The sequence below is a fragment of the Pteropus vampyrus genome, unplaced genomic scaffold (genome assembly GCF_000151845.1).
Source record: "Pteropus vampyrus isolate Shadow unplaced genomic scaffold, Pvam_2.0 Scaffold12, whole genome shotgun sequence".
NCBI lineage: Eukaryota > Metazoa > Chordata > Mammalia > Chiroptera > Pteropodidae > Pteropus > Pteropus vampyrus.
This window is the reverse complement of record NW_011888793.1, coordinates 4,423,472-4,437,572: the sequence shown is the minus strand read 5'-3', so window position 1 is coordinate 4,437,572 and position 14,101 is coordinate 4,423,472. Positions and strand designations below refer to the sequence as shown.

General features: G+C 36.5%; 1 protein-coding gene across 1 annotated transcript in view; it reads right to left on the bottom strand.

Moving 5' to 3' along the window:
* The window catches only part of IQCJ (IQ motif containing J), a 155,631-nt gene extending 142,050 nt beyond the window's left edge, over positions 1 to 13,581 (bottom strand). Inside the window, 1 exon segment of the mRNA XM_023524040.1 lies at positions 13,472 to 13,581. Coding sequence (XP_023379808.1) covers positions 13,472 to 13,480 — 9 coding nt within the window. The 5' untranslated portion in view covers positions 13,481 to 13,581.
* Between the last annotated feature and the right edge of the window lie 520 nt (positions 13,582 to 14,101).

Below are 14,101 nucleotides of genomic sequence, written 5' to 3'. Positions count from 1 at the left end.
CTGGCTGTATCATATTATATTCTCACTAGAAGTGTATGAATGATCCAGTTTCCTAGTATCTTCACCAACATTTGGTGTTGTCAATGATCTTTATTCTAGCCATTCTAACAGGTATAGTGATATCTCATTGTCATTTTAATTTGCATTTCACTAATGGCTAGTGATGCTAAACATCTTTTCATGTGCTCATTCGCCATCTATACATCCTCTTCCATAGAAGTCTGTTTACATATTTTGCTCATTTTCCAATTGCATTGTTTGGTTTATTTATTGTTAATTTTTGGATTTTAAGAGCTTTTTATATATTCTAGATACAAGTCCCTTGTCAGGTATGTGGTTTGAAAATATTTTCTTCCAGTCTGTAGCTTGTTTTTTCACTCTCTTGATAAAAAGATGCTTTGTCATTCACAGAAAGAAAGTTTTTATGTTAATGAAATCCACTTTGTTAATATTTTTCTTTTAAGAATCGTGTTGTTCACGTCAAGTTTACGAAGTCTTCACTTGGCCTTAAGAAAGGTCTCGAAATTTTTCTATTTTTTTTTAACACTTTTAGTTTTACATTTTACATTTAATTCCATGATCCACTATGAAGTAAATTTTGTATAAGGTGTTTTAGTGGAGGTATGTGTTTTTGTATAAGGTATGTGTTTTTACTTAGAAATATCCAATTTCTTTCACATTTGACCAATGACATCACTATTCACTGAGAAGTTACCCAGCCCTGTGAGTCCCCAGCTCTTCCTCATCCTTTCCTCCCCAACTCCCCTAGTCAGGGCTCACTGTCTCTGTCCTGTATCACTGCACTAATTTTCTACACTTCCTCCCTCGCCAGCCTCTCTTACCTCAATCTCTCTCTCTCCATTCTGTCCCAGAATCACCTTCTTATAAAGATGTCACTGTCCTTCTTAAACACCTTAAGTAGTGTTGACTAATGACACATATGGCCCAAACAGTCCAGCCACAGTTTTTACTGTCTTCTTCTCTACCTATTTTCTACCTCATAGTGCTTTAGCCACACCAGACATGAAAAGACTTTCAGAGATGCTTTTGCAGATGCCATTTTTTCCCACAGCTAAGCCTTTTTCCTGGACTTCTTCCCTCAACCCTAGTTGGACAGTCACCTTTTCTCTGAATCTTTTCCCGCAAACGTGCCCCTCCCCACCTCTCCAGGAAGAGTTATTGTATCCCCATGAGACTCTCTTTCTGTTTTTTCATCTTTAAAATGGGGCTAATAAAAAAAACTTATCTCGTAAGGTTGTTGTGAGAATTAAATGAATTAATGCATGTGAAGCATAATAAAACATATTCTAGATGATAAGTGCTCAATGCATTAATTATTGTTATTGTTATAATTATTATATACCTTTCCTTATCTCATGTAATAGTTTAGCATAGATGTTTTTTCTATATTGATTACTTACTCCTCCACCAGGTTGTAAGATTTTCTATGGCATCTATTATTAATTCTATGGTAGTACATTATAAGTTCTTGATAAATATTTGTTGAACTGAATTGACTGTTTTAATTCAATTAATAATCCAATTCAATTTAAAATTTATTAACTGATTTTCCCCTTCAATGAATATTATTTTATTGAACTAATTATTTTGACAATTGATAGATATCCCTCTGCTTCAACTTTTGTTTTATTGTACCAATATAAGCGTGAAGGTTAAATGACTTGTCTTGCTAAAATAAAAGATAATCAGTATTTATTCATGATAGGAAATTAGGTTTCTTCTACTTAACGCTCTCCAATAAGACAACAGTCTTTTTTAAAAAAGCAAAAAATTGTGCTAGCCCTAATAGACAGATACTACTGGAACTATCTTCACTTTCCATTAAAATCTTGCTTTTCCCTTATTCTTAGAAGAAGTTGTATCAAGGACTAGTATAGAAGAGTTAAAATAGTTGAACATGCTGGTAAAAAAAAAAGTAGAGAATTCTATTAGAGAAAAATGATGAAAATGGGAGGACTTGTGGAGCACACTGAAGAAAATTACGTGTTCATTTGTAGATGGTGGTCACACAAAAGTAAAAGTTTCTACAACAGCAGTAGTACACTTTTCTCCCACTGAAGAACCTCAGAGTATATAATCAATTAGGAAAAGAAATCTTAAAATCTCTTGAAAGCAGTGTTGGTAGCATTTTAGGTTGTTTCCTCCTGCCACAGAGCTTGAATTTCAGGGTTCACCCTCCTCAGTCCTGGGAGTGAATCCTGATTGGCCTAAGACATTCTCCATACCAATGTTTGGGTCAAGAAAGGACCTATGACATAGCTCTGGGCTATGAGGCACGAGAGAGAAGCTACTGGGCAGTTTGTCTTGCTCTTTAAAAGAAAGTGGTGGGAGAAGGAGCCATTCCATTTTCCTGCCTCTGGACATTGTTTTATGAAGATGTATTCAGAGCTCTTAAAGTCACCACACAACCATAAAAGTCAGCACTGAACACGGCAGAGCAGCAAGATAGAAAGAACCTGGGTCCTTAATGAAATCCCTGAGCCTCTGAAAAAACCCAGACTGCTCTGCCTCAGGATAGCTTGTTAAGCGAAATAGCGGACTTTCTGTTTCTGGCTTATAAAAATATCTTAACTGACATAGCACTGATAAGTGGATCATGTCTCTAAGTCTGCCTAACACAATGACTTTTATGGGAATCCAGAGATGAGAAGGATAAAAGTGTATTCATACTTACAATGAATATTCTGGAGGAGAAACAGTCAGCCTTGCTGTATAACTGGTGAGACGGAGCAGTACAGAGAGCACAGGCTCCAAAAGCAGGGAATCTCACCTTTGCAGCCCACCCGCTGTGTGGCCGTAGGGGAGACGCGTCCTCTGACTGAACTTCAGTTCCTTCACTGTAAAATGCCCTCAGTAATACCTACCTCACAGGTTTACAGGGAGTATTAAATGCAATAATGTAATAATAAACGGTCTGTCAAATAAGAACCCAAATAAATGTTAGTTTCTCTTCCCCTAATTAATCCTCTGCCAAGATGAAACACTAACTCAGTTTATTACACCATTAATTCAGATACTTTCTTTCCAGCAAGAATTACTCTGACAGCAGGGTTAGTGCCATCAAGTGTAATTTCTACTAAAAAGGTTCTAATCTTAGCATTTCTACCGTGAGGCCTAGTGTGGTGCAGAAGAGATCAGGCACGGACATTTCCAACCCTAGAGAAAACTGACGTGACGATAACCACAGTGGAAGAGTTTACACTCCCTCGATTGTTTTATTCTCACATTTTAAAATGGATATGTGGGTGGAATTAATGGGCTCCAGTGGAAGTATGCTTATAGTAACTTTTCCTCCAAATTATTCCCACATTTTCTGTTACACTTCATCGAAAGCTAATCATATTATACTGATATCATTACCAACCTCCCTAATGCAATTAACACACTATCTAATGGATATAAGAAGTTGGCATTAAGAAGAAGCACTTTTTATCTTGGCATAAAGGTTTCGGTAAAGGTATTCACCTTTTATAATAGATGCACAGAAGTCATGTTTACTTAAACAGTCACTGCTCTATTTGCACTCTTCTATTCTTACACTAATAGTAAGGATAAAATCGGCAAAATTTAACTGGAAGACACTTTGACACCAAAAGCCTTAAAAGTGTATTTACACTTTGACCTAGAAATTCTACCTTTGGAATTTATTTTAAAGAAGGAATTAAGCATTTCTACAATGATTTTTCAAAAAGAATTTTTCTTGCAGAAAGAAAAATGAAACCTAAGCATTCAACATTAGAAGATTTGTAAAATCATGAATTGTTCACTCCAAAGAATGCTATGCAACCACTGGAAATAAAGTTATTAAAAAAAATCTATTGCTATGGGAAGATGTGCATGATATATTGATAGTAATTGAAAGGTCATAAACCGTATGTACAGGGCCTTCATTTCTATGAAAAGAAATATATTTATATTTATAAAAGTCTCAATAACTACAAACCAAAATAAATATGAACAATGCTTCTTTCTAGGGACTTTTATTTCTTCTGTTTTAATTCTGTATATTTTCTGCACTAAGCATAAATTAATTGTGCAGTAAAGAAAAATAAGTTTTAAAAATTCAAAAGAAGAATTAGTAAAGTACTTTTAAGCTAAATAGCAAACAGATCATTTCATCACTAATTCCATGAATTCTTAGCTTTGACTTTTCAGGTTTCCCCCAAAATTCTCTTTAAGAAGTTGAAATTTAAGAGACTGAAGACAAACTCCCAGAGCAAGATCTTAGGGTTGCCTGCTTAGAGAGCTGACTGTCCTTGTGTTAAAGCCCTGGGTGATTTGATTCTTTTTACCCATCTGATCTGACTGTTGACCATGACCTGGAAAATTGGTTTGAAGCTGAGGGCAGTTTCTTTAGTCAGAGATGCCCAAGCCTCTGCACTAAGGCTCAGGGAAGTTTTAGGAAACTTTGCTATCTGTTCTTAGTTCTTTGTGGTTCCAGGGAAGTTTCCTTCAAAAGAAAGAAATTGATCGGTGTTCACTCTGGGATGCAGCTCTTGCTGTCACCTCCAAGTAGACAAAAGCTCTGGTTGCCATCAGAGCTATGCCTGCTGCACTGACCTGAACTCTGACTTATTTATACCATTAATTACTATTGTACCTGTCGTATATTGACCCTTTACTACATTCCATGCACTTGGTCAAGCATTTTTCATACATTATTTTGTTTAAACTCTTTTAACATTAGCCCTGGAAGATGAATACTATCATTACCCCCATGAGGGAACAATTTGCCCAAGATTACATAGCCAGTAAGGAGTAGGGTCAAAATGAGAACTCAGCTCTATCTGCATTTTATTAGATGTCCCTTAACCATTTAAATGAGCGTGTTTATAATCCATATTGGGAAGAAAGTTCAGTTGGCCATTTCTGGGTCTTCTTAAACCAGATTAAAAGTGATTCCAAGAAAATAATAAAACCAACTTCACAACCATAGAAGTGATTCTTCTACACAGCTGTGCCCTTGGCTGCTAGTGGCAAGGACAGCCAAGACATAACCAATGGTCCTTGTGTGTTCAGCTACACACTGACTGGCTTAAACTTATTACTTAACCTCTCCAAACCTCAGGACCTTATGTAGAAAATGAGCTTTATAATATTTGTCCTAAATGCCTCATTTATGAGTACCAAAGGAGACAATGTATGTGTAAGCACTTCTAAAAGTACAAGAGGCAAGGAATCTTGATTAACCCTACATGCAAATTACTTTTGCCTTCAAAATCCAAAAGCAGTGTAACTCTCATATAGCATTTAGCAAAAGATTGAGAGAGAGGCTTTAGGAATACAGAGAAACCTTAATATGAAAAAATCCCATGTGTAATGTTGCCCCATGTTTAGCATTGAATTTATTAAGTCCTGAGGAAAAGTCATTTACTCAATGTTCCCTTCTCCCATCTACTGCTCTTTGATTTAATGTTTCCTCTCTAAGTGCATGAACTTTTGAACAACATGAATTTTTGCCACAGGACTTAAGACTCTCCTGTGACTTGATGTTAGAAAATCTCCTTAGTCATTCGGTTTCTGCTCCCTGAGAGCAAATTGGAGCTCCGACAGTGAGTTCATACACATTCTGTTTTAACTTAGGATGATATTTGGCTCAATAATTCAAAAATATTATACTAAGGTTTAGGGTTACACTTGCATAAAGGACTAATCTTTTTAAAAACATATTGATGGGTAGAGAAAAGAAAGGGATTTTTTAAACTATTTTTAAAATTGCAAAAGTGTATCATGCCCATGTTAAACAATTCAAATGGCACACATACAGTGCAAGGGAAAAGTACCCACCCAATGCCTATTTCCACTTTCCACTGGTGAATACTAACGATTCCTTGTATATGTTTTGAGAATTTTCTATGATTAAACAAGCAAATGAGTATAAGTACATCTTTTTATTTTTTAACATAAAAGTATTATTCATACTATAGTGATTGCTATGAAAAATGCTTATCTTCTCCTAAAAGTATGCTCGTACAGTTTTTCATGTATACTTGTACAGCTCTGTTTTAAAATCTTCTCTGCAGTATCCCATTGCATGGATAGATCATAAATTATTTAAGTACTTTTTCTCTAGATGTATATTTTAGTTGTTTATAGATTTTAATATCACAAACAATGCTGCAACCAACTCCACCACATTTCTTTGCTCAGTGATGTGAGCATATCTGTCAGCAAATTCTTAGAAGTACAATTGATAAGTCAAAAGAAATGTGCATTTAAAATGTTGACAGATATTGCAAACTGCCATCTAAATGTGATTGTACTAATGTATTTTTCCCCCACGACTGGTATGAGAGGGCCTGACCTTCACCAACAATGGATATAGATGATATGAGAAACTATCAGGCTAAGGTGCCTAATAGCAATGATTTAGTAAACACTGAATTAAGTATTTTTAGGCCTTAGATATCAAGAAACTGGAAATGCTTGCCTTTACATGTACTGTGAATTCCTAGGCTCTTCACTCTGAAAAGAAACGAGGATGAAATGAACTGGATCTCACAAAGAAGGACTTAATGCTCATGGAGTGCTTGTTGTATGCCATGCACTGTTCTTTCTAAGTGCTTTACTTACATTGTCATGTGTTCCTCCTACCAATGCTATGAAGAAGGTGCTATTATCATTTCCATTTTATAGACAAGAAAACAAAGGCACAGAAAAGTTAAGGACATTTTCCAAGTTCTGTCAGCTGATAAGTGACAGAGCTCAGATTTGAACCTAGAAAATTTGAACCCAGAGTCAGATACTTTTAAACACACATCTGCCTCTCTGTTCCTGTTGATGTGCTAAACACATTTATTAAACTCCTATTCTATGCCAGGAACAATACATGCACCCTCTTATCCTCATAGTAATACAAAGCATTATCCGTTCCTCAGCGATATTGAAGTGGCTTGCCAAAGTGACAGAAGGAGGATTTGTACCCAGGAATGTCTGATTCTGAAGCCTGCATTCATTCTACCACAAGATTTCTTCAGAATGAAGTGTATAAGGAAGTTATATGGGAGCCATCTCTGTCAATAAAGCTCTGTCGACAGAGCTTTCTGGGGGGCTACATCACACCTAATTCTTCCTTTATCAGAGTTCTGTACAATTAGAATGTTTGTGTACTTTTAATCACAGGCATGTGGTTATACAGTGGCTATTTGCTGTCTCTCATAAAGTGTGAGCTCCAATTGTCCAATTTGGACCAAAACTGAAGGCAGAATTAATTTCCAAATATCAAGAAATATTTAAGAAAAGTGACACAGTCGGGCGCGGATGAGCAGGTCCCACACTCAGGGACATACATCGCTAGAATACAGCAGCAATATATATTTAATCTCAGTGAGCAATTCATTATGAGTCCATCAAAAAAAAAAAAAAAACCAGCTTGGATGCTCTTTCCTGAGTTTACAACTGTATTTCCTTACTGTATACAGAAAGGACCCAAGGGAGATAAGAGCAGCAACAGGAAGGAGAGCTTCAGGGGTTTCCGGGTTGGAAAGCCCACCCACCACTACTCAGCGTACACCCACCATGCCCAGCACAGTGTATGAGTTCAGGCCCTGGATTCAAATCCGCTCTGCTACTTACCTGCTGTGTGACTATGGACAAGTTACTGAACCTCTCCTGCCAAAGTTCAGTAATAATCAATCATCAGTCTGTCATGAAGATTAAATACTGTCCTGTACAGATCACTGCCCTGAGGGTGGAGGGTGAAGAACAGAATCACAGAAGTCCACATAAATGGACCCTCTTTCTTTCATGTTACAGTGTCTTACCACTTTTTGTTTAATGCAATCAGGAAAGCATACTGTCCTATATCTAAGTCTGAAACTGGGAAGAAGATTTCTATGCATCTTCTTATGATAGCCTCATTCTCTGGAGGTCAGAGTGTACATACAAACCCTATATTTCTGTGTCAGCAGCCCTAGTTACAAATGGGACATCAGATCTATGTTATTGCTGTCACAAAACACATGTTACCCAAGCTTATCTTTTGGTTACCACCATTGGTTAGGCATAAGCCTGTTGTACGGTTGCTCAGTAGGCTTTGGAGGTTAATTTGATCATCTCCTAAAAGTTTACTTTTTGGTACACCATGGATGCTAATGTCATATTACTACAAGTGTTCTCCTGCACTATACAGTAAAACAAGTCAGCCTGGAAGAATATGCAAATTTTGCCATTATGTTGTTCAGTTTTAAGGGCAATTAAACATTTGCTTTGAGCTCCTCACATTGCATTGCATATCCATAAAAACTTACTATTCATTTCTGTACCTAAAACTTATTTAGCATTAAGTCTTTGCCATTATTTCCTTTTCAATGAAAATTGGGTTTTCAATTATACATCACAATCCTATACTATGTGAATCTTTATTTGCAAAGAAATTTAGCCTGTTTTCTGTTTACGTTAGATCAATTCCATCTGTCACTGTACTACTTGGGCAGTGTGAGGCAGCTGTTTCAAGTTTTCTCTATGAGAAGATGTCTGTATCTCATGATATCAGTGTTGGCTCTTCCATCTACCACATGAACAAAGATCTTCTCTTCAATGAGCAGGGCCAGTCCTGCTGGGCTCTGCAAACCAGAATCAGGTCTATGTGAAACAAAAACAATGTCTTAAAAAATAAAGTATAATAAAATAATAATAATACCTCAAACTGGCTGTTAGAAATGGTGTGGATTTTTTTTTTTTTTAAAAAGGTATTTTTACAGTTGAATTTGAAAAAAGGAACCTAAATTTTGTCAGAATGGTTGCTGTCTATAAACATAACTTTTGTCTTCCATGCCTTAATTTTTTGTTCAAGGGATTATGACCATGAATTAAAAATAAGTCAAAACTTGAGGAATAAGTAGTGCCTGAGATGAGGGAAAAATGAAAGATTTGTATGTCATTCATTTGGGGACATAAAGGAGATGGTTCGACTGCACAGTTCTTGGGCTCTTATTATCCTCCCTTAATAAGAGCCTCCTCCTGTCCATTTCCAGTTTCAATACACCAGCCCCCTGCCACCCAATTCAAATTTTTAAGTCTCTTTTGAGTACTCTCTTCCCCTTACCCCCTTCTTTTAATTAATCGTGAAATCCTATTCACCCTTACTTCATATTTTCTCATATCTTTCCCATTCTTTACACACCTAGTTCAAGATTTCATTTCCTCCTGCCTCTAATAGCAAAATAGCCTACTCTCTCCATTCAGTGAAGCCTCTACGCCGTGACCATATGTACCTTCCCACAAGACCATTTTGATCATGTCACTTTTCTGCTCCAAAACCTTCAAGAGAAAACTTAAATTCCATCACTACAGTTCTTTGACCAATTCTGATCTACTTTTCCAGGCATGTTTCCCATTAACCTCCTATATATTTTCCAAATTGCAAAATTAAGGAGGCACTCACTCTCAGGTGTCCACCCTGCATTTACATGATCTTGAGAGTGGGGGCCTCCTTAAATTCTTCACCCTTGGTGCCTAGCTCACCCCACCCTGAGTTCCTGGGGTACATTTTCTAGAGATATCACCTTGGCAGGCAAGGAGGTCCACCACTCAGATCTCTCTTCAGGAAAGAACTTGATATTTAGGTGTAAAAAGTGCAATTAGCTGAGGGCCTCCAGCTACAGAAAACACTGAGAATCTGCCTTGACTTTTGAGTCATAGCCATGCCCTTCTGGGAACCCCTAGTCAGTGACTGAGCGTGTTAGGAGTACTTAGGCCTGGCCATTTCTGTCCAGCATGGGTTTCCTTTAACATAAAGCAATCTTCCCTCTGGAGGCCACTGAGTTAGATCAGACTGTCAGATCTGCACCGTGATCTGAAGCCTTTCCCAACACAATTTGGCTTCCTCCCCCGTTTATCTTTTCCTTCCAATAAACTACTTGTTTGGTAATCTTGTCTCAGTATCTGTTCCCAGAGGACATAAATGACACATGTAGTCAGCAACTGGTCATACCATTCGGGACCTGGAGTTAGAGGTGAAGTGATAAACTGAAATGGACTTCTCATGTAGTGGTTAGAAGGTTGCGCTCCACAGTTTGCGTTCAAATCTAAGCTCCATCACTTCTGACCTCGTATAACTTTAGAGAAGCTATATAACTTTTCAGTCCCTCAGTTTCTTCATCTGTAAAATGAGGATTTTAATATTAAGTAAGCACTATGTGAGATAATGCATTTAAAGTATTTAGTGCAATGCCTAGCTCATAGTAAGTGCTCAAGAAATATTCATTATTATCGTATAGACTTTGCCATTTACAGAAGTTGTTGGGTATCATAAAATAAACGAAATGTTCACTTTCTCAAAGAATTTTCCAAAGGATATAATAAGGCTCATGAACATTAATTAAAAACCTTTCAAACTCAACCCTGTGATTTTTTTCAGTCTCACTTCCTGTCATTCCCAATATGGCTCCTCTTCTCCACACAATGTTATCACCTTGTTGTCTCCTGTCCTGATTTGCTTCCTCCCATATTTCTTTTCCTTTCACCCAAAGTACCTATTCCTCTTCTTTCCATCAGTTCCTACTAATAATTGCCTTCAAAACTTGGTTGAAAACTCACCTTCTCCAGAGTTTCTCTGACCAGCCTTCACTACCCATGCCAACCGTGACCATCCCTTTCTACTGGCAAACCTAATTTATTATTGTATCATTTTGAAACTAAATGGAACAAAAAATAATCTAATTCTCAAACCATGTTGAAGGTACCCGTGCCTCCATAAACAACTGTTAGTAATAACATAGCTGAAACAGCCTCTCCAGTTTCTTTAAACAAGATTTCCCTTCCTCCCACCCACCTTTTTGCCTAAGGCTAAGAGATGGCTTGGCCCATCAATGATCAATAAATGCTCAAAGGATGAAGGTTTTTAGCTGTGGATGCATGGTCCCTCTACATATGATATTTTTTATATTCTCTATTTGTGAGCCTTAAAAAATGAAATGTTTCATAAAACAATCTCAGTCACACAATGGGGAAACTATTTTATGGGGGAAGTGTTTTACAATCATTTTTGGTATTGTAGTTAATATAATTGTTTTATAAAATAAAAGCCTGGTCTATAATACATCTAAAAGCCAGTAGGAAATCATAATTAGAGACAGATGGCAAACGTGGCATTCCTTCCTTTCACTATTTCGTACATTCCTTCCTTTCACTATTTCGGCATTCCTTCCTTTCACTATTTCGTACATTCCTTCCTTTCACTATTTTGTATGATATTCCCTACAAAATGACACTGAACATTCCCCTGGTACCACACAGTGCCCTACAAGCTCGGACTAATAAAACCTCTTGTTACTCCTAGGAAACACTTCAAAAAGAATAACCAACTTCAAAAGTAAGATGAAAGTGTTTTGCACGTGGTTAAGTGCAATGAATATTTTTACAAAGCTTAGTATTTGAATATATCCGTTAATACATATTGCAATACATACCAAAAAAGTACTAAGAAGCTTCAACCATCCTGTACATTTAATCTGAAACCCTCATCAAGATATTCACATTCAAAGCCAAGATTCCTACATCAACCAAGTCACAATCTTAGGTGTATTTAAATATTGTAAATCAATAGTACCTTTAAAAAAATCTATTACACACGAAGCAACACATGAATATAACATTAATAGCCTACACAGGTTTTTAATGGCTCCTAATATAATATGCCCTTTCGAGGAAGCATTCGTACATATTGAAATACATTTTGACTGTACTACTTTGAGTAATTATAAATTGAACATGAATAATAAGCATTAAAAGTTATGTAATTTTTTGAAATACATATAATCCTCTATTAGTATGCAGCTCTCTATAAGTGATAAAATCTTAGACTTCAAACATTAAAAAGTAAAAGTAGGTTTCACACTGATTTTCAAGAATATATATTTTTATTGTTACAATTCAGTAAACTATTTTACCAAAGTTTACAACTGTCTCTAATTCAAAGCAAATCAAAATCAATTGTCTGTTATATAATCAATATCATGATGCAAAATTAATAGCTAATAAAAAATAATTAACTTATTTACTAGCTCATTTTAAATATAGTGAGGAACTATAACCAGATGGCATTAATATTATCTAATCTGTTCCACTCACCAAGTTAACATTAAGATATTTCCCTTTCCAAATATCAATACCCACTGTGCATTTAGAAAATCTAATTATAAAAACCTGTTTTACTTTATTTCTCAGAAAACTGCTAGTTCAACCTACTTCTCTTTGTGAATTCTGAGTTGCTACATTATTTTCTCATCTTCACAATAATTACTAATAATCTCAAAAAGCAAGAACATAATGCAAAGTGAAAGAATTGTTATAAAGACAAGAAAGCAAATTTCTATTATACAAGTGAGCAATTCTCAAAACAAGTTGTTTATCTTAAACATACAGCACATTATAGTCATAATTAGCTCCCAACCACAGTTATATATACACATTTTTCAAAATAAATCTTTTAAATAAAGTAAAGTACTGCAAGCATCTTTCCAGCTTAAGGATTTGAAATAGCAATTAGATCTCAACCTTAAATCATTGGTCTCTATAACTAGAAGAGCAAGTCCTAAGAATGTAAATCCCACCCAATGAGACAAGAGACGCTGAATGTATTATTAATTGCTAAGTAATTTCTTAATTTTAGACTGTAGCACCCAACACTGGCAAATAAATAATGTGATTTATGAGCCTACACTCTCACGCTGTGTTACTGGAGTTCAATAAACACATGCACACCCTAAACGTACAGTGTGGATGCGATTTCTACAAGCAAAGAAACATAGCAGGACTCAGCAACAGCAAGTCTACCCCATCTACTTGTTATTCAAACACTAGTATTTAGAATACCTAAAATGCCTGCTGAACACTGCAGCTCAACGTCCCCCTGGGGTTACTCCGAAGCAGAACCACATCTCCTCCCCTCCGTGATCACTGAGTTTTGAGAACACAGGTAACATGGGGTAGAAATTCTCTCGTGCAGCAGCAAGATAACTCTTCTCTCCAAATTTTCAAAAACCAATACACCCTCCCCATAGACACAGACACAGACACAATCACATTTTTTTTTTTTTTTAAAGAAAGAAAGGAGGGTTTTTCAAATAGGTACCTAAAACATGCCACTTGCATGGGGATAAAAAATGTATTTTCTTCTACTTGCTGCTGTGTAAGATGTTTACAGATCTGATTAGAAAACCTGGATGTACATAAAAAGTAGTGCTTTCATTGAGATTCCTTTAGTGATATCTGCCTGCACAGACATATGTGTCCATAAATAATACATATTTATGCAAACATACCTACATTAACAAGGACACACATACACATGCACACCTACACCAATAATTAAGCTTACACTGTTCTACGAGCCCCCTTTGACATTTTCTGGCATGCATGTTATTCAGAAGACAGATTTTTAAAAAATAATCAGCAGCTGCATATAATGCATGTCAAAGTGGCAGGTTTAGAGGGGCAAATACATTACCAGACGCATTTTGAAGTTTCTGGAACACCTGCAGGTAGAAGGAGACTGTGAATTGGATGCTGGCACACAGTATTCCTCAGAATCACAGAGCTCCGTGTGACTGTGGGGGAATGTGAGGCGAGCGTGAGGCTGGAGACCTTTGAGTTGAGCTCACTCTAGACATCAGAAAGCCTCAAAGAGGAGAAAGAAAAAGGCAGCCCACAGACAGCTAGATGAGGAACTTCTGGCACCTCTCCAGCTCAGGGATGAATTCTCTGTAATTTGGAGACGTATAGTGATGGAAATGAGGAGAAACTTGGATTCGCGGGTGAATTTGCTCAGCCATGCAGAAATGCACAGGTAACAGTCTCTCAGCTCATTTTAAAACATTCATTCAGGAACAAGACTGAATCAAAAAATTAACAGACATCCTTTTTTGAAAAAATGAAAAAGCTACTCCAGCCAGCTTACCAAGATGCCTTTACAAACTTCAAATGGATCATTCCATCAGCTATTTGTTGCAAATTTTATTAATCCCAGTGCAGAGGTAAACTGGAAAATCTAATTCCTTTTATGTAGAAAACTGGATTTATTGCTTCTTTTTATAATGCACTTTAGTCATATAAACACAGAGATTTACTTACAGAGTCC